We start from the raw sequence: 21,162 nt of genomic DNA, 5'->3' as shown, positions 1-21,162 counted from the left end.
GTAATCATCTTCATTCTCTATCATTTTTCTGAGGGCTGAACACCAGCTGTACTTTCCTGCTTAGCCCAGGATTACACAACATATTAACAGCCTGATCACTCAACTCCCCTGTGCCTCAATTTCTGCTTTTCTAAAATGCCAGCAGCATTCTCCTGCTTTGTGAATTGGTGAGGAACTTGCACAAGTAATCCAACTAAATGCTCACGGTACACCTAAGTGTTGTGTTTACTTAATCTAACTTTTTCAAGGTGCAGAAGACTGAAGAAACTCAACAAATTTAGTTTCAAAGCAAATATTTTTTCATCCAAACTCAAGAATCTTTGTAAACAACTTGTGAGCACTATCTTGACTACAATTTCAGAGGTCAGTGACTCAGTTCCCAGAGTTAGTCCTGCAAAAACCTAATACACTTGCTTGGACTAGAATATGAAACCTAACCCCTGTCTGGCTATTAACAAGTCTTCTTGATGTGCAGCTCTCCTGAGAGATTTATTTTCACAGCCTGCTCTCACTACTGATAAAACACAGCATTTCTAGAGTGAGAGTAAAGACAACTGCAAAATATTCAATAGCTGAGTTTTTATCTAATTTATTCTCACTCAGTGATCTAACAGCTATCATGAAATTATTAAAAACAGCCTCAGGCTCAGTGGCCTCTAACTGAGGATGAAGGATATAATCTGCATAAGATATCTGCATTTATATATATGGAATATGTAATATATGCATGTGTGTGTATGTGTGACTGTGTGGTAGGTGGCTATGTACCTGTGTTGTGTCAGCAGAAAGAAAACCAATAAACATCCTGAGGAGAGTCTCTGAGTGCTGGAAGCTTTCCAGGAGCTCGAGAAAAGTTCTCCTCTCCTGGGATATTTCTGTGGGCATGGAGGGTGTGTGAGCACAAAGCCCAGAAAGCAGCTGCAACCTGCCAAGCCTGACATGTCAACACACACCTCAGGCCAGGAAAGTGGGAGATTAAATACTGCTGCCATCCACAGTTAGGGAGAGACAGTTGCTGGCAGCTGGTTCAGACCCCACAGCTCAAGCAGAACAAGCAGGAAGGAACCCCTTCCCCCTGATTTGCCTCTTCCCTGCCTTCCCAGCAGCTCTCAGAAAACCAGTCCCTGTGGCAACTCTGCTCTGCCTTGTATTTCCTCGGAGACTCTTGGAGAAAGGGACGAGAAAAAAGGGAATGTGTGAACAGAAGAAACAGGTGACCTCAGAAGGGAAAGCAAGAAAAATAATTTGAAGGAGGAAGGACCTGAAAAGAGGCAAGAAGGGGCTGGGAACACAAACCCTGTGAGGAACCACTGAGGGAGCTGGGGGTGCTCAGCCTGGAGAAAAGGAGACTCAGGGGTGACCTCAGCACTCTCCAGCTCCTGAAAGGTGGCTGTGCTCAGCTGGGCTTGGGCTCTTTCTCCAGGCAGCACTGACAGAACCAGAGCACACAAGTCTCAAGGGAAATATAGGTTGGATATTAGGAAACAGTTTTTTACAGAAAGAGTGATAAAGTTCTGGAACAGCCTGCCCAGGGAGGTGGTGGAGTCACCATCCCTGGGTGTGTTTAACAAAGCCTGGATGTGGCACTGGGTGCCAGGGTTGAGTTGAGGTGTTGGGGCTGGGTTGGACTCAATGATCTTGAAGGTTTTTTCCAACCTGGTCATTCTGTGAATTCTGTGAAAGAAATAATTCATCCTGTGATGCATTCTTCCCAGGCCCTACATGTACCTCTAGACATGATAAGCTGACTGATCCCCACCTTGTTTCCCCCTCTGCCTCACATAACGTGGATTTTTGTCTCTCCGAGTCGTGTCCCACCATTCCCAGTGCTGAGACTGGACACCAGAGCAGGCAGACCAGCTTGAGCAGAGAGCAGGTTCTAAAAACCCTCCCCTCACAAAAAATACCTCCCACTGCTACTTCCAGAATTTTGCCCCAAGTCAGAGGGCATGTTCTTCCTGCCTCAGCTGGGAGATTTAGGAACAGAAATACCTCACTTGGACTTTTTGCATTTAGAATGTGAAAACATATGTAAACCTTGTCAGGTTGGCTATGGACCTGACTTATACAGTCATACATGTCTCATAATACAAGTGTTGGGGAGATATTGTTGGTAAATCATAATTAGCTGTTTATAAAAGGCCAGCAGTAATAATAAGGAAATATTTTGCAGTCCTGCACAATGACAGGCACAGGTTGACCAGGTGAGCTATGTATGTCAGCCTCCCCTGCAGCTCCTGAGCCCTATGAGCTGGTGCTGGTGTTCAGAACTTAAATATGAACCTGTGTCCTGCTCCCCATAGCTGGAATGTGCACGTGGGCATGGAGAGAGAGTGCACAGAGCTCTGTGTTTTGTCTGAATCCACAGCCTCCCCACTGACTGAAGTGCTGCAATGGAATCTGGTGAAAAACTGCTGGTATAAATGTGGTTTGGAAAGAGAAATGTTCCAATACTTGGATATTCTTTTCTGGATCATATATATTTCATGAAAAACTTTTGGCATCACTTTAAGGACTAAGCCCTGTGCAGTACTTTTGACATCTGCAACCAGTGCAGCAGAAGGGAATGTACGTGACCTGAAAACATTTAATGCTCAATGCACAAGGGAAAGATTATTGAGATCCACAGATGGAGGCATTGAGCACCATTTAAGGCACCCTGAGGTGGCCATGACATCCTCATGGGACTAGCAGATAAAACACAAAATTATCTGAGACCCATGTCTTCAGAGAGGCAGTTAGGGGATAAGTAGAATACAACAGAATCACACTTAAAAGTCCCATAATCACTTTTATTTATTATTGCTCGAAACTATATAGTATTAGGAAAGTTCTTTTAAGAGCTGAAATGATAGAATTTCTTTTTTTCAGCTGGGAAAAAATTACTTGATAGAAAATAAACCAAAATTATTTAGCACCCCCATGTTTCCTTAGGAAGGACACCTCCTGACGGAGGTTCCAATAACATCAACTCAAATTCCAGCAGAGTCTGGTAACTGCAGCGTGCTGAGGAAGCCAGTGCTCACATCCTAGTTCTGCCACTTATGTGCCTTCTTCTGCACTTTTGTGCCATAAAACATAACTTAAATATCTGAAGGATGCAGGAGTGCCCTGAAGTGCCACATGGAGCTGATTAGAAGCAATGGAAGTATGCCATCAATTGGATTTTTCCAGGCCAGGTTGTCATCCTGATTGATAATTAGCCAGAAATGGGAAGAATAATTTTTAACTTCCATAACCTGTTTTTTAAAACATGCTTTCATGTCTTAGTGGAAACATCCAGCATCCCAGCATCCAGCATCCCTCAGCGTCCCTGCTTCTTTTCTTTCACACTTGCACATGAAGTGGGGCACATCAGCCAAGGCTGGGCTGCATCCTCTGCTGTCCTCTGAACCTCAGTCCTGCATGGGCTCAGTGATGTGCTCTCCATAGGCAGTTTCTGGTTTTCCTGGGGGAAGGGCACGAAAATACAATTTCACAACTCTCACAAAAATGCAGCTCAGCTTTCCGTTGCCAAGCGACCTCACGGCTTTACAGCAGATCCAGCTGCTGATGTTACTAAGCAACGTCCTCCCCATCAAGTTGTGCACTTGAAAATCATTACTTGTTTATTAATTCTCATGATGGGCTATGGTTTACCCCCCAGATCTTGGTATTTGCTCTTCTAGAATTTGTGAGAAAGCAAAAGACAAAGGACTGTCGTAGGTCAGTCTTGCAGATCTCTGTGATATTGTTGGAATATGCAGAAATTGGGAATGGTTTTGCACTATTACATCAAACTGGAGAAGAGTAAAATTCTGAACACCTCCCCTTCTCTTGCCTATGGGAACAGCTGGTGTGTAATAGTATGGTCAGTGCTTCAGCAGAGCTTTGCAATGTTTTATATGTAGTATCAATCGTGGGAAAATAAGAAACATAAAACATTTTGTCTTAAATTGGCAGTATTTGTACCATAAAGTAAAATGACCTCACATTGAATTGTCTTTTACAAATACCTAAGGCAGCATGTCTTCAATATTCAAGAAACTAACATATCTGTGTAGTGCCTGGTTGGTAAGTGTACCCAATACTGTATATACTGGGATTAAATTTGATCACTCATGACCAATTATTTGGATCTTACTGAAATATCAACTTATTAACCCACTACATAGCTTACCTTTAAGTCTGAGCTGTATCCTCCCCTAGTTTGAGTCTTCCAGTCCTCCTGGGTTAAATCCTGTTTTGATCAAGAAAAGAAAATCTCTCCCTCGATGTGCATGAAGAGTGGATGAGGAACCACAGGGGAAATTCCAGCAAACAGCAGTAAAGCAGCCCAATGTGAGTACTTCATCCCCTACCATGATAAAATCAAAGAGAATAAATAGAGACATCAGAGCATGTGGAATTCTCTCAGAGTTGGTGGTTTACACTTCATACTGGAACAGAGCAGAAGATCAGCCTCTGCAAAGGTGGGGACAGCTTGCAGTGAAGAAGGGCTGCCTGGGGTAGCTGGGCTAGAAGTGAATGAGTGAATCCTAATTTAGACATGAGAGTGGGTCAGAAAACTGACCCAAAGCTACAGTGCCAGTGCTGTCAGGCAGGGCCCTTGCAGGCTCACAGATCAGAGCACAGGGTGGCTGTGTTGGTGTCACTGCCCTCATTCCCCAGGGCTCACAGTTCTGGCACCAGTGCAGGAGTTGCCTGTGTGGCTTTGCAAACCTCACACAACTTACCCAAACAGAGGGATTCTGCTTTGCACGTATGTTGATAAAAATTCACAGTCAGAAACTACCATCTACAGATTACTGAAGGTTGTTTTTCCCCAAAGTTTCTGCCAGACAACTGTTTTGCAAGGCAGCTTCTTCACTTTCACTTGTGGCATTTTCTGGCCTTAGCTTAGAAATGGAATAGCCCCAAATGTGAGTTCAGTTTGTTTTGATGAGGAAATAATGCAGCTAGCAGAAGTGAGGATGCATTACCAGGCTTCTGTTTTCCTGACCTCCCACAGGATCCCTGCTCTTAAATTCATGGCAGAGAGCCTAAACAAAAAACATTGCATAATTTGTTGTCTATAAGACAATCAATTGTGCAATGCCACCTACTTTGATTTTAAGGAAGAACGCACTAAAATTTTGAATTAATGAACTTCAGATTTACTGGGTTCTGATCTGGGCTGGGGAAACCAGAGAATGCTGGATCACCAACTTCATAAAAAAATAAAGATTTAAAAGGCAGGGCTATTCATGTAGCCCTTGATCTTGCAACTGTGCATTCCAGCCCATCACAGGCTTTATGTTTCCAAGTCAGGAGTTTATAGACCAAGATTTTGTGGAACAAAAGTCAGCAGACAACATATGGCTCCCCTATGAAATCCTGCCTTTTAGCCATGTCAGGTATGACTTTTCCATGCTGGATTCAGCAATGCTGCCTCACACTCTTGGAGGTGCAATAAACCCACAGTGGACCATTCCTTTGGTTTGTGGCCCCAAAAAGCACCACAGGTGTTTACAGAAACTCATTAATCCCTTGGAGTTGCCACTAATGAGAAATACTCTTGTCTTTGGTTACCAGCTGTGTTTCTGAGCACCCCTTTGTGGAAGCACTGCTGGAATGGACAATCAGAGTTAATAATAACAATTAGCTCGCCCATAAACCAGTACTTCTTGCAACATCACATTTCAAAGGGTTTTTGTCATGTCTCCACCCTTCAGGATGATTAAATGGGAAATTATTTCACCATAACCTGAACAGGCACATCAACATTTGCTAGCAGGTATTTCTGACAGCTTTCAAGGGTAATACGAGAAAATGAAAGATGAGCTTAAACACATAAACAAACCTGGACACAAAATGCAGAATAGATTTCCCCCCAATACTAATTTTCCCTTGAAAACAACACGTGCATAACTCCAGTGTGTTATTGACAGAGTTTCCCTGAACCATTTTTTGCAAGAAGCAACTGCTTATATCACATGCCAAGAAACAGTAGAAGTGAAATATGTTTGACCCAAAATTGATGTTCTCTGGGGTTGCTTTTGGGAAAAACTGGATTTCTGGCAGGCAGAGAGCCTCGGCAGCCTGGCAGGAGCAGGGGGAGGCCGGGCTGAGGAGGTGGAACTTGTTTTCTTTCTCGCCTGGGGTGGAGGCAAGTTGGTTGTTGAGCAGGTTATGAAGGTGGGTCCCGGAGAGAAAGCCTACATTTCATGAGTCTGAGGAGAAGTAGGAGGAAAATCAGGTGAAAACTGGTGAGGTGAAGATGGAAAGAATGGTTTGAAGATACGCTCTAAAAGCATCAGTGAAGCCAAAGGTGCCAGATAAATCTTGGAATGTAAGTGCAACGTTAAACATCCTCTTGTTTGCTTTCAGTGGAGCAGTTGTTCAGCTTAAAAAGCCATGTCAGATAATGACTTTTGAGTTGTTCAGCTCAAAAGTCTCTGCAGGCTGAACAGACCAATTTGGTATCACTGAGCTCTTTCTGAGATATGTAGTGTTCAAATAATTTCAATAATGACATGTAAATTGTGAAAGATACTATAGAAAGATGATGAATATTATCTTTTGGTTAAGCTATGTTTATTTAATGGATGGATTTTTAGCATGTTTATAATGCTTATTTGAAAGTCTATACATATGATAAAGCACTTTTAGTTTGCAACCTAAGTAATGCTTGTGCATTGAATGATTTAGAAATAATGTATGTAAAAGGATTACAGTAACACTGTAATCTGAAAAATTATCTTAGCACTCTGCAATGTAATTCACACTTTAACATTACTATCGCTTGTTTCATTATTGGAGAATCTGTAATGTCTTTATTTCCTATTTATGACATTTATCTTCATTATTAAGCAGATGGTGATGTGAGAATTGTGTGAAAATTGTGAAATTTCATGCTCTAGGGAAAGAAAAGAGTGGGTAGACAATATGATACGATGTGTTAGTGGAGATTTTTGACAGCTGGCACTTCTGCTGTGCTCTTGTCATTTTCTACTTTGATTCCAGTGCATTTTAATTTAAAAACTGTAAAAAAAGTATTGTTATCTTTCAACTCAATATGAGAACTTTGGCCTCTATTAGCAGTTGCTGTCCTTAACAGTCAGTATGGCTGAGCTGGTGCAGAAATATTGACAGTATATTATGCACTGGAGTGAATTTACTCTAAAATAAATAGGACAACATTTTGACATACATTGGCGAATCTATTGAAGAACTTGATGGGCAAAATCTGAATTTTGCACAATTGACTAAACAACTCCACAGGGATTTGGGAGAGTTCCATTCATTCCCCAGTTTATGTTATTACTGCAAGTGCTTGTGAGGGAATAATGTACAGATATTTTCACATGATGTCTGTAAGGACAGAAAAATATCTGGGAAGAGAAAAGCTCAGCATGTCAGGGGAACAAATGCCACAATATTCACTCTTAAAGAATTGTGCTGGCTGTTGAGGGAAGCACATCTTTATAGTGGAGTTATTCTTTCCCTCCTGTGCATTTAAGCCTTAGTCAGCAGCTCTAACAGTGTGAGAATGTTTTATTATATCAATACATACTTAAAATATTATAATCTTAATGTGTTGTCTTGGAACATTTCGCTGGGCTGAGCCTGGGAAGATTTGTGTGTGTACATTACTCCATGATGGAGTATTTCATACTTGGGGAACAGTGATTTTGAAAATGTCACATCCAGTCTTCAGCGTAGCTCAGAACTGTTTTAAAACAGTTCTAAAACTGTTTAAAAGAGGAGAGGATTTGGCAGCAATCTCAGCAGATAAAACCTCATGTTGCTAATTCATCACTGAAAGTGCAGTCCTGGCCTCAGTGATTTCAACAGGAGCAAGTTCAAGCACTTCTGTATCCCCTGAAGACAATCAAGTTTAAACAGAACAGAGCTTGAGAGCACAGCACCAAACTTCTCTCTCCCCAAGCCTCCTGTGAAGAAAAATAATATTTCAAGTTTTAAAAAATGTACTGTAGTAATAAGGAACAACATTCCTTAAAAGCTTGTATGGTTTCCTTGGCGTTCAAAGTGCAATCTCCCTTTTACAGCCTAACTTTAATGGAGTTTTTCTTGACACACACTGCAGAGCAATCCCACATTCTTTGGAAAAAAAAAAAAACAAAACAAAACTGAAGAGACAGTAATAATGTGTAATTTTCACCTATTCAGTAATACAATAAATACAATGAATTCCAATGCATGAGCCCCCAAATAAAATGTCTAGCACAAGAATTTCTATAAGTGAATCTCTAGTGTGGACTTTTACTATAGAGTATCCTTTTCAAAAAAAATTATAGAAATCAACAATGCCCGGGGAGACACTTAACCCTAGAACTGCTCAGAGATTTTTTTGAAATTAAATAATTAGACCTGAACTAGTATAAAACCAATAGTAATTATGGTAGGCAGATCCTCTTAAGTTTAAAGAAGGTGTTTAGAGCACAACATTGTAACAGAATAATGCCTAAGAAAAGCAGGGAACGATGCCAGTGATCAGGGTAAAAAAATCCATTTACTCTTTCTCTGAGTGCTTTGATTGCAAATTGCGTGTTAAAGTGATAGTCAGGTTTAACACCACGGTTCTGACAATGTGAGCAGGCAGCTTGGTCCAGGAATTTCAAGTAATACAAATGGTTTGAATACAGCTAAAACAGCAAGGTTTTCCTATGGGCTGTCTGTCCAAAGTGACTTTGGCAAGGAAAATGTCTTTTTTTTTGGCATGTTCAAATGTCTTGGGATATTCCAGAGTAACAAAGCTGAGTTTCGAGGACTGTCTTTCCAGAAGACAGCAGAGAGACATGAGGAAATAAAAGCATTAAGAGTTCTTTTCCCCCAGTTTATGACTTAGAATCATTGTAAAGCTGAATGTCAGGAGGGGCATCTGGCTGAGATGAGAGCCCTTCAGAATTTCCAGCGTTTTTTTTTTTTTTTTTTTTTTTTGTGGGTTTTGTTTGTTTGTTTGTTTTGGTTTTTTGTTGTTGTTTTTTTGGGGTTTTTTTTGTTTGGTTTTTTTTTTATTTGACAGCACATTAAGAGCTTTTTCTTTTCTTCCAGTGATTTTTCTTTAATTGCTGTGTGATCCTGGACATCAGAGTTGAGATGGGCAACGAGAACAGCAGTGCAGAGAATGAGGTGAGTGTGACAGGGCAATTGCTTTTCCTCCCCTCCTAGCCTAGAGCAAACCTTTCAGAAACTGCTTCCACAGGCCACTTACCCCGTGTTTATCTTCTGCTCCCCGTTACACTCATATTTAAGTGTCATTAATGGTAATTGAAAGCAACTTGGTGTATTTTTTTCCTTTGGCAATGACAGCACTCCAAAGCATCGGGGCACGGTTCGGGCAGTGCAGTGGTTATTGACATTTAGGAGTTACTACTGGGAAAACAGTCACAGTAAATAGTTTCTTGTATTGCCTCCCCACTTCACATTTAGGGAAGCTTTTACCCTCAAAAATCAACATCAAGTTCAGGACTGGGATTCACAACTGGAGTCATGAATCCACAAATGACCACTGTATCTCTCCTCTGTTTCTGTGATCTAACTGCCACCTGATTATCAGCAAGCAGACATAGTGCAGGGTTTTTATGGGATGTAGGTGCTAATAAAGGAAGACTAATTCTGTTAGCAGGGCTGGCTCATCCCAGCACCCCAGCCTGGGAGCAGGGCAGCCACGGGCAGCTGGGGCAGCACCAGGCACATCCCTGAGCAGAGGGAAGAGCCCAGGGTGGCAGCCAGGGTCAGGACCAGTGCCCGATGGCATCACAGGGGATGACATCCCTGGGGAGGCTGAAATAGGGTCCTGGGCCATGGGCAGGGTGGGGACAGGCCCTGGGAGCTGGGCAGTGCCTGTGGTGGCCTCAGAGCCCTGGCACACAGCAGCTCCTCCTTGTTCAGAAATGACCTTGCACTGTCTGTGTCCCCATCCAGGGCTTTGCACCCGCGTTCCCGGGGTGTGCTGTTAATGCATGGTGCTGTTTGCTGGTTTATTTTTACATTTTCAAAAGGAAGGCAGTGAAATGCTCTGGCTACTGGTATACAATGACATTAGAAGTTACTATGCTGATACAAGTTTGAATAAAAGTTGTAATTCATTAATTTCAACAATTAAAACACCGGTCTACACTTTGTCCTCTCCTCTTCCATATGTTGTGGTAGCTGCTAAAATGCATCAGGATTCATTCTGCTTCCACTTCAGCTATCAGCAGATCTGCTGCACCTTCTGCATTGCAAAGTGGAGCCTCTCAAGGCAGTCAGTATTACAACTATTACAGAATTTTTATTAAATATTTTTAGAAGAAAAATCTTCCATAGTCCGTGGTTATTCTTACCAGGTTTTATTGTTAGCCCAAGATTTGGTCCCAGCTTTTCTCAAGGTTTGGGAAGAGGGGAATGGGCTTATTTCTATAACTAAGAGAATTTTTTCTCCATAGTGTACAGCTTCCACTCAGGAAGATTTTGGAAGTCAAATATATTTGTTCAGGAGTCATCCTGAGGCTGAGAAGACTTGACTTAAAAACTACTGAATTTATCAAGAAATGTAGTAAAAAAACTCTTCTAAAAGGAAAGGAAGCCTCTGGTCTCCTTTTCAGACTGTAAAAACCAAAACAAAAGACAGCCCAACCCCCTCCAGAGCAAAACAAAATATGCTAAGAATCCAAATTATTTAAAAAAAACAGAGAGATAACAAGAAGTAGCAACAAAACTTAAATATTCTGATTTTCACTCAGAAATTCCCCAATGTCAATAAAGCCATCCTTATACCACCAAGCCAAGGAGCACAGCAGGTAGTGGATGATGAAACTGGTTTGCATGGTTTGCATTCAAAATGTTGGCACCAGGCTTGGCTGCTCTTTTTCTCCTGCATCTTCTTCTGGCTTTTGGGTTTTGTGAGACTGACTGCACATTTGCAAGGCAGATACATTTAATTTTTCAGCAAGTTGTAAAAAACAAATCTGGTTTCTTTTAACTTTTTTTTTTCTTTAGTAGCAATCTCTGCTTTAGAGAAGCAGCCTGTACTTGACCCCCTTTGCTGGCTGCCTTTCCTTCCAACCCTAACACCACTGAAATAGCTCAGCTGGGGTTGTTCTTATGCTCAGAACCAGTTGGTCTGAGTTGTTTGTATTTATGTGTTTATCAGAGAACACCCCTGCACGGCTCATGCTCTCAGTGAGTCATTTGGAAGCCTCACACATGGTTTGCATTAAAGCTGGGAGAGCCTGTGCTAAGTTTAGAACTCATTTAATGAGTGGGAAGATCTGTGGAATAAATGTGCTACTAGGAAGATTGCAGTAGACACTTGGAGAAAAAGTAAATAGCCAATCTGTCTTGTAGAGACCAGCCTCTGAGGAGAATATCATCTAAATTTAGTGGCAATGAACAAAGAAAATGCTTGGATAAAGCAAGGCTGGGGCCAGCAGTATATTTAACAAAGTGATTTCACATATACTGATACTAACCATGTTCTGTTTTGCTGTGAAGCACACAAAGCCCAGGATGCTGAGAGATTTTAGGATTGTGTCCTGCCCTATTGCAGTGGCACAGCTTGTTGGGCTTATGCTGAATTAAATATAAACTATTTTTAGGATGCATTTTCCTTGAATAGTGAAACTCCACATGAAGAGAAAGGTCTTTAAATTGAAAAAGAAACATTCTGGAAGAACAGATACTTTGACCCAGTTTGATGCTTGAGATCCAGCCTTTAGAAGGCAAAATGCAGGTGAAGTAATGGGGGTGTTCTTTAATGGGAAGCTGTGGAAAGTACTGCAGTTTAGGGAACTGTAGAAGGCCTCAGCTGTTGTGCTGCCCATTAAACAGATCTATCTCAATCCACCCAAAAGAACTGGGTGTCATGGAGGAATGACACTGTCTTCTTTTCCTTGACTTTTCTGGACAGCCAAATGTCCAAAAATCATCCACATGGCCTTAATAAAAGGAAAACACTCTCTTGCACAGCAGCTGATGTGACTGCAACTTCCTCAGCCCTGCACCTCTGCACAGTCTGGACTCAGGTGCCAGCTCATAAAGCCACACTTAGGAATGAGACCAAGCTGAGCAGGACCAACAAATCTGCTCCCTAAAATGTCAGACAGTCAGGCACATGGTCTGTGGGAAGCAGAGTGATCCCAGATGTATCTCAGCCCCATCCATTCTGCTTCAGGGGTTGTGGAGAGAGCTCAGAGACATCTCTCAAAGTGACTGCATGTTACAGGATTATTATTGACTTCCCTGACTGTATTTTACCTTTATTTTTACTAGAATGATGCCATTACCAAGGCATCTTTGCTCTCATTTTAAAGGGGTGGGTGGAGGATGTTAAAACCAGAAAGAGTTCTTTTTAACTGGAGACATGAGCATAAAACTTTGTAAAATTTGAATAGGCTATATTTTCTAATATGGAATACTTTTAACTCAGGGTTTTAATTCTTGCCACTCAGAGTTCTGAAGAGGAGGACTGTCATATTCCACAGCCTTTCTCACGACTACAGAAAAGTAAAAGTCACCAAGTAATTTTAATGCTCTTTGAAGGTGAAAACTGCTGCTGAATTGAAGTTCTAGTAATGCATCTTCTGCCCCAGAGTTGAAGAGGGAATTTCAAAGTCAGTTAGACAGAAGTTATTTCTACATATTTTGCTTTATCCTTTCTTCCTCTTGGTTTTCTGAAATAAGCAAAAAAGCAAACAAAGCTGGTCATTCCACATCTCTGTTATTGTTAATTTCTCTTTAAACATAGATCTTAATGTGTGGTTATCTTTTTGTTCCTGTCTTCTGCTGTGAAATGTGTAAGACAGGCAACATTTGGCAGAGGGACCACAACTTCTCAGGAGTCTGGAGCTGTCTGCAGTTGTCGTGCTGTGATCCTGCTCAGATTTCTCCACTTATTTCCTCTGAACAAATCTGACTGCTGAGCATCCTGCAGTTAATATTCTGCATTATTACTTTTTCCATCTTTCAGCTGATTTCAGTCTCCCTGAACTGGTGGTTTTGGTTAATTGCTGTGGCTCTCCCTTCAGACCCTGGTGCTGCAGGGATCAGCAGAGGATGCCGGGCTCAGCAGCAGCTCTGTCCAGCATTCAGCCTCCAATCCCACAGATGGGAACTGGGCAAACCCCTCTGAGCTCTGGGGCTCTAACTGGCTGTTGACATACTTTTTGAATAGTGCAGTAACATCTGTATACATTCCATTGTTCACAGTCAGCTGGGAACAAAAATGCATTCCCAATTTTCTGCACGGTAATTTTACCTGTGGCATTTTAATGTGATTCTCTGTTACCCCACAGGGGCTCTTCTCTGGGTTTGTTGTCTCCACTAGGATTCAAAACTTTTACTCCCTGAATTATGATTCTCTTTCATTTTTCCTTGCATTTCATCCAGTGCCTATCAGGATGTTGCTGTCAGTTGTTGTCTGTTCCTGATGCTTACGTAGTCCTGACAGACCTCCAGCCACCACATTAATTAATTAATTCTTACTTCCAGTGGTAATTGCTGCTGGTCCAATATTCTATGGTGAATAATGTCAAGTATTTCTTTGAGTTTACTCAAAAAGAACATTGTATGTTTTCAGAGAATTATATCCTTTTATGCAAATGCAGCAAATTCTGGGACACTTCTCACTGCAATGAATAATTATTATTCACATTATTATTTACATCTTTCCTGTGAGTGAAGGAGAGGGGATGAAAGAAGAAGATTCAAAGTTGTGGCAGAGTTCTTAATTTGAAAGTATAGTGAAAAGGAATTTGGGAGACTGGTCCTTCTCTTCTGAAGTAATGGCTAAAGCTTCCTTCACAACTGTAAAGCCATCACCGTTTCTCATGGGATGTGAATTTATGGGTAGAGATGAAAAGGAAAAATATATAATATTTATAAAGTTCCTCTGTAATTATTTACTACATTTCTTCATTTAAAAAATAGTGTGAAAATGTTGGACCTGCATTTTCCACAGCTGTGAAATTAGTAGGCAGGCAAACACTGTTGGCTGGGAAGCACAACAGAGTTTGGGACTCAACCTGGAGATTATTTTCCTATACTACTTTATTTGAATCCAACAGCATCTTCTCAAGTCATTTATTGTCAGGCTGCTAAGGACCACTCAGCAGAAAGCTGCTTTAGCTAAAACTATACTGACTGAAAATTGCAAGTTAGAGGATGAAGATTTCCTTCCCAAGTTCATCAACTTTATTCTCTCTCTCTCCTGCTGTATCTCATACACCTGCCATCCTTAAGAAAATAATCCAGGCACTCACCAGGCCTTCAGCAAACACCAGGAAAGGGACAAAGGAAAACAACTGCAGCCAGACTGGAGAAGATACAAAGCTAACTGTGAATTTTCCTTTGCTTGCTGACCACAGATCACATTGGGCAGGTGGAAAGGTGAAGTTAAGGAGAGCCATGAAGGAGTTACACAGACAGGCTTCATTAACTCCGTGCACATTCCTCCAGCACAGCAAGGCTTCTCAGGTGGTTGAGAAGACACCCATGTTGACATGACAAGAATCTAAAGATAAACAATTTGGTGCCCTCAGTGGACTGGAAGAGTCATAAACACAAGCACTGAAGCCTGAAGGTTTGAATTGTCCCTGCTGTGGCTGTGTGTTCTGGGAAAAAAAGCTAAATCAAGGATAAGATGGTGACTATAAATATATAAGTATACACACACACCCCTACACACACCAGTGTTTATTTTTGTGTTCACAGGCAGAGTCATTTCTGTAGGTGTTTCTCAGGAGGAAAAGCAGCCCTTTATCTCTAAGAGAAGGTCATAGGTACTTACAATCAAAAGCTGTAAGAATTTTTGAAATACCATTGTTACCATATCACAATTTACTTTGTGTCTTGTATTTGTGAGAAGCAAATTAAATTAAATGAGAAGCGAATGCCAATTTTTGCATTCCTGCCCCTTTGAGGGTTTTAATTAGAATAGGTATGAACTTAAAATTCTCCTCCCGTGAGAGACAAATAAACCACGCCAGAAGCAACAGCAAATTACACCATTACTGATTAAAGAAAAAATCTACTGTAATTGCAAAACTCTATACAGAGACTCCCTTCAGGATAGAGTCTGCTCTTCCTATCTGATCATGTCATAATTACATCCAACTGATGGAGTAGTCACAATGTTTGGGAAGAAAGGCAAGAAGAGGTCATGACAGGCATCCCCTCCACACAGCTGTACCCCAGCCACTCTCAAAAAGGGGCAGCAATGCACCAAGCTGTTTGCTAAAATCACATTTAGCTCCCTTGCAAGGTGATAAAAAACTGAGTTTTAGTGTAATTCTTCAGATCTAAAGTGTCACATGGAGCTCAAGCTTGGCTCAATATATGAGGTAATTTGTTACTCTTCTGGGATGGCTCACTGGTTTTGCTGACCAGTGTTCACTGATTTTAATGTAAAGTTCCAGCTGTTAAAGCAATATCCACTCACTATCTACTTATTTATTTTGGTACCACTTCTCCAAACAAGGGAGAGACAATGACTCTCCAAAGATACAAAGTTTAAAAACTCTAACTTACAGCTTGGCTACTGTTCCTGCAGAACAACAACAAAAGCCAGAAGAGTGAAAAGGTGGTTTCAAAAAAACCTGTTCTGTCTTCAAAAATTTCAAGAGACATTTAAAAACCCTGATTTCCCAGCCATGTGAACAACCTCTAGCAGCAGACTTTAAAAAAAAAACAACAAACTGTTCAAACACCTCCCTCCCCCAAGTTGTAATGGAAGACATGGAGGAAAAGGAAAGGTAATTTCTGGTTTATTGGTTGAGATTTGTAAAGGCTTGCTCCAGCTTTCCCTCCACGAAACCAGAGGGAGTTAGTGGGAATGGAAAGTTAATGTAACCCCTCAAAGATCACTCTGAGCTGCTCAGAGCTCTGGTATCAGTTTCTCGAGGTCGGATTTGAAGGCACTTGAGACGGTGTTTCGTGTTCGGACTCAGGTGTTTGTTATTTCTTGTCTATCTTACAGTCTCACTACTGTGAGTTCTGCAGCTTTTTCATTAGCAAGGCACAAAATGGCCAACTGACTCTTGTTACAAGGTCTTTTAAAACTAAACTATCCAATTAAGAAAGGACACCTAGATTATTTTCCCTTTTAACCCAATAACTGATCCCTCAAAGCCTGCAACGAGGCCTTTTCTGTCCAATCACAAAACATCACCCAAACCCATGAAGAAGAAGCAAGAAGAAGGTAAAGAACAACAACTTGTCTCCACCCTAAAGCCTCCATCTTGCTTCATATTTATTTCTGTATTCTAAAATCCCAAACTCTCAGTTTTCCACCCTGTGATATCACACACTTGTAACCAACTACACACCCAGTAATCCCAGTGCTATCAATCAATTTTTAAAAACAAAGTGATCCTGTAGATTTACTTTGTGTTCTTGCAGACTCCAGTGCTTTTGGAAGGCTTTAATGCAAATTATATTGCATATTTCAGGAGAATCAGTTGTATTCATTTAAATATTGTGCTGCCTTAAAGGGGAAACAATTATGAGCTGTTTAGTTTTCCTCCTGTTGTTTGTATGCTCTCTGTGACAAAGCTGGTTGGTTTGTTGTTGGGTTTTTTTAATTAGCCTAGACTTAAAAATGCTGAGAACCTCTGTGTTCTGGTTTTTATTTTAATTATTGAAGTCTTCCAGTTAACTAACTCTTTATAATGAGAATCCTTTTCACATAGGTGTATGTTACACTTGAAACAAATATAGAACAAATTTAGCTGCAAGCTTCTGTAGTCAATCACTTCAGAGGCTGTATGTATTGAAACTCAAAAGTCATTTATTTAACTGCAGCTTTCTGATGGTACTTGTGAACAAAACATAGTCTTTATAATTGTTTTCACACATTAATTAAAAATTTAAAAAGCTTGCTTTGCAAAGCTAGTTCAGCACCTGAGTTGCATAACTAGCTTAAATTTTAAAAATTTAATCGAAAAACTGAATTACGGTTTTCTGCTGTCTGGCTTAGATTCACAAAGCATGTTCTTTTGTGATGATTACATGAATACATTAAATGGAGAAAACCAATATATAAAGATTTTCTATATCTTGGCATATTAATAGTTCATTTTGCATGTAAATATCTACATTAAGATTTATTTTAGATTATTGCTAAAACACTCTTTTGAGCTTCTTTTGAACATATATATGTGCTTTTGCCTTACTAGGCATTAGGGCAGCTTTTTGATCACTAAAACATCTGTCAGCCTGGAAATAAATGAATAAATAAATAAAGAGTGAGTGCCCACAGTTCAAACTCCTCTGCTCCAACAGGGCCTGTGCTGCTAAGATTGTTTTAATACATGTTAAATTTGGTAATGAACTGCAAGAACAAGAGTCAGATTTTTCTGTGGCCAAATTCAGTCACTTAGGGGATGGTTTGGAGATTAACTATAAGTTCTTAAACATTAGTTCCCTGAAAGCACAAAGCTATTTAAAAAGACAAAAAAAAAGTTAAAACCAATCAACCCAAAAAAAACAAAACCAAAACCAAAACCAAAAACCAAAACCAAAAACAAAACAAAAACAAAAACAAAAACAAAAACAAACCACCAGTCCCCTGACCTCAAATAATCTATGGAAAATGTTAAATGTTAAATTTAGTCTTCAAATGTGTGCACATAACTGACCTGGTTTGTTGTGATCTTTCTCTCTTCTGCTGAATCTGCCCCTCCCAGTGTTTCTGTTTGGATATAAAGTCCAAATTTTGGTGTAACAGCTGATAAGATCACTGGGACATGGGCCCTTCTCTGTGTCTAATATGGAAACATCCTTACTTTGATGAGATGGGATGTTCAGGTATAGCAGGCACATAAATGCCCATACTCTGCACTTCACTTGTGAATTCTGGAGATGAATAGCAACAGCAAACCTCTACCAAATTATCCTGCCCCAGAGTGTTCTGTGACTCAAGGAGTCAATGACAAATTATCCTGACCCCATGCTAAGATTTCAAAGTTTCCTCCAACAGCTGTACTGCTGCTTGTAGCTTTTCTGAGATTTCTGAGGGTTCTTTAGGCAATGAGCTGCTGGGTTTGTGCTGTGACAAGGCTGGTGAGGAGTTTCCTTCTGTGCCACCCCCGAGCCCATGTGGCTGATCAGCCCCTGGTTATCACCTGGGATCTGTGACTCTGGATGACAATCCAAAGGGTCCTGGCTCTCAGGGAGTTTTACTTTAGGGATTTGTGGGCATCCCCATCATGCTGTGGCTGCAAAAGCAGGTCAGCAGAGCAGCACTGTAACCTGAAGAGCCTTTGGGGCTAAGTGGCTGATCTTGTGAAGGAGAGGCTAGTGAGAAGCCATGTGTGGCTACTGAGACTGCACCATGTAAATTAGTTAATGACTTAATTGCTGTGCATTTTCTGCTTTGGAACATGACAGAGGCTTTGGGAGAAGGAGACAAAACATGCAGCTCTTCATCTCAGGAGAGATGGGAGGTGTTCCTCCTGCCTGGCACCCGGAGCAGCTGGAGAAAATTTGAGGTGGTAGAAGTAGAAAGGAGGAAAAATGAATAATTAGTTCTCACTGCTCTTGCCAACTGCTGCAGGCATCTGGACAATTTAATAAATTGGACTAATTTCTTGGGGTGCTCTGTGTGGTTCTCCTGACCCTGCCTGCCCTGCTGGGAAAGTAAAGGAGGTCATTTCTGTCTGCAAGGGGCCTGAAAATGATTTTTTTAATTTGGCTGCTACTGTGAGGCATTTTTTTGTGGCCCAGCTCTGCATCTGACCCACCTGTACCTCTCAAGAGGAGACATGATACAGGGGCTGAGTAAGAGCATGGCACTGTGGCTGCCTCACCTGGCTTGGTGGGAATTTACCCACCCCTGACTGGGGGTTTTTCCTGGTAATTCATTTAGTAACATATTTTTTCATAGCTCTTTCTGCATACTGAAATAAACTCTCCACGCAGATTTCTCATGCAAACAAAAGCAAGGCTGCCCAAAACTCTGCACCAAAATCAGAACAGAGCCCAGTAAGTTCACTCAGCTCTACATTTTTTTTCCCCCCTGGCTGAAAGAAACAAATTTCCACGTATAATTCTTGATGTTCTAGTAATTTTTTTGCCATATACTCTGGGTTTGCAGCCAACATATATACTTAGATAAACACTCTAAATGCCAGATGTCAGCACATGCTGGGTAAGTGCTTCATGATCATGAAACCAAGAGCCCTGGGTCTCTCCCAGCAGAACGTGGTGAGATAAAGGAGAACAAAGCTGTAGTGAAGGGGCTCCTCCAGGGAAAGGCAGAGGATATGAGAGTTAATCAAATTTGCCCTAAGTATAAAGGAAGTCTCTTTGTATTTTCAGTGTGCCTGACCTTTTCAGCTGCTCACTGCCCGGGCTTTGCTTGTCCACTGGGTGTCTCATTCCTGGCTCAGAGCTCGGGCAGCTTTTGGCTCTGCGGGAGCACACCACGTTCACACAGAGCAGAGTAATTCTCTCAACAACAGCTCTCTGCAATTTACTGACTACTGCTAGAAAAACTAAACGTTAAAATGAGTGCAAAAAGCCCCAAGAGATGAGCTGGAATTGTGTACTGTGCTTTTAACCTCTGGTGTTACCCTGCCATCAGTAAATACACTTACATGTCCTTAGGTTAAGTGTGCCTTAGGCTTCTCACAACTAGAATTAAGAATTAAAACAACAGTGACTTTATGGTAAGGTTGATTTGGTGAAGAAGCTTTTCTTCTTTTTAGGTATTGCTTGATGTGCCTGAGGATTTGAAAAAGGCCTTCATTCAGACCTTCTTTGCTTTTCACTTGATTGTTTCTGTCCATTTCTCCAGTTCTTTTGCTATGCTCAAAGAACATCCTCAGCTACTGTTCAGGACAGCTTTTTCTGGTTCTTCTTCAGGTTCTAAAGATACTTCCTCAAAAAAAAAAAATCAGTAGGAAGGTGCCACTCACTACCTGATGTAACCCTTGTGCTTGCCCAGGACTTTCTTCCTACCTGCAGCAAAAAACCAATAATTTGCAATAAAAATGAAACATAAAAATCCACTCATGTAAGGCATATCTCCATGGATGGAGATCCCTGGTAACTATTTCCATTTGAGAAGAGGAAGAGGTGATGCAGCATAGCCACAGTTGTGGAATAGCATTTCTAGCTGTCACTAGAGAAACTACAGCATTTCCTGTCGCTGTTATCAGAGAGGGGCAGCCTGGTGAAGAATCAAGCCCTCTGTTTCAATTCAGAGGCATTCTGAGCTTTGTTGGAGTGGGAGGGAAGGAATCTGGACTTGGATTCAAGTGCTGGGTCTTGAATGACATTGGCTTTATCTCCAACTTAACTCCAAATATGCTGCTAATATTATGAGTGTCCAAGTTTACAGCCTGTTTCCATTCTTTCTCATTTTAAACTTGCTTAGCAAGGAAAGCATTTGCCAGGCCTGGAAGAAGAGAAGATGATACCCTCCTTGGGTCAGTAAAGGCCCTGGCTGCTTTAGAACAATTGTTGCATTCTTGTCTCCCTCTTCTTTTCCTAGTACTTATTTCTGGCCCAACCACTTCCTTCTGTTTTTCTCCTGTTAAGAAAAAAAAATGGCTTGGCTTTAGAACCTGCAAGTTCCATCAAAGTAGGGAAATCCACCACAGAGGGTGTCTGTGGGCAGAACAAAACTCCTTAAGCTTATGTCTTCCCCAAAATAGCAGCAGCTATTTAAATTGTTCTCTCTTTTCATTCTAGAACACTCCACAAGACTCAGAATTAGGCCAACCTCCTGGTAATGGCCACAATTTAAAAAGGAGCCCTCAGAAAAAGAGCACAGCAAAGTCGGGAGGTCAGGACACCTCAGATCCTCTTGCTGCTCCTGCGCCACTGGCTGAGAGCTTCTCGCCCTCGACTGCAGGACCTACAAGGTAAGACATGAAGTTTCTTCCTGGGAAAAGCATTGGAGCCCTGATGCTGTTGATAGCTGGGGGTGAGATCTGTCATCCTGATGGATGATGGTAATGATGATGATGATGATGCATTCCTCAAAATAACCTCACACCACCAGACTACTCACTGATCACCAAACTGACTTTCTTGCAGAACTATAAACCAGGCTCCAGCTGTTGTAGTAACCTTTCCACGCTTTTTGCTTGCACTAATAAACTCTCATCTGAGACAGAGCAACATTGACGAGCCTTTGTTTTAACTTTTGGTCAGCCCTGAAGTGCTCAGGCAGTTGGATCATAGTGGGTCCCT

General features: G+C 41.3%; 1 protein-coding gene across 1 annotated transcript in view; it reads left to right on the top strand.

Moving 5' to 3' along the window:
• The first annotated feature begins 6,257 nt into the window (after positions 1-6,257).
• Positions 6,258-21,162, top strand: part of TACC2 (transforming acidic coiled-coil containing protein 2) — a 117,680-nt gene continuing 102,775 nt past the window's right edge. Inside the window, exons 1-3 of the mRNA XM_053949291.1 lie at positions 6,258-6,310; positions 9,037-9,114; positions 20,659-20,831. Of these exons, the coding sequence (XP_053805266.1) occupies positions 9,082-9,114; positions 20,659-20,831 (206 nt within the window). The 5' untranslated portion in view covers positions 6,258-6,310; positions 9,037-9,081. The remainder of the gene's footprint in view (positions 6,311-9,036; positions 9,115-20,658; positions 20,832-21,162) is intronic.

Source organism: Vidua chalybeata, chromosome 8, assembly GCF_026979565.1.
Source record: "Vidua chalybeata isolate OUT-0048 chromosome 8, bVidCha1 merged haplotype, whole genome shotgun sequence".
NCBI classification, from domain to species: Eukaryota; Metazoa; Chordata; class Aves; order Passeriformes; family Viduidae; genus Vidua; species Vidua chalybeata.
The sequence above is the reverse complement of the archived record's forward strand: the minus strand, read 5'-3'. Positions and strand labels throughout refer to the sequence as shown.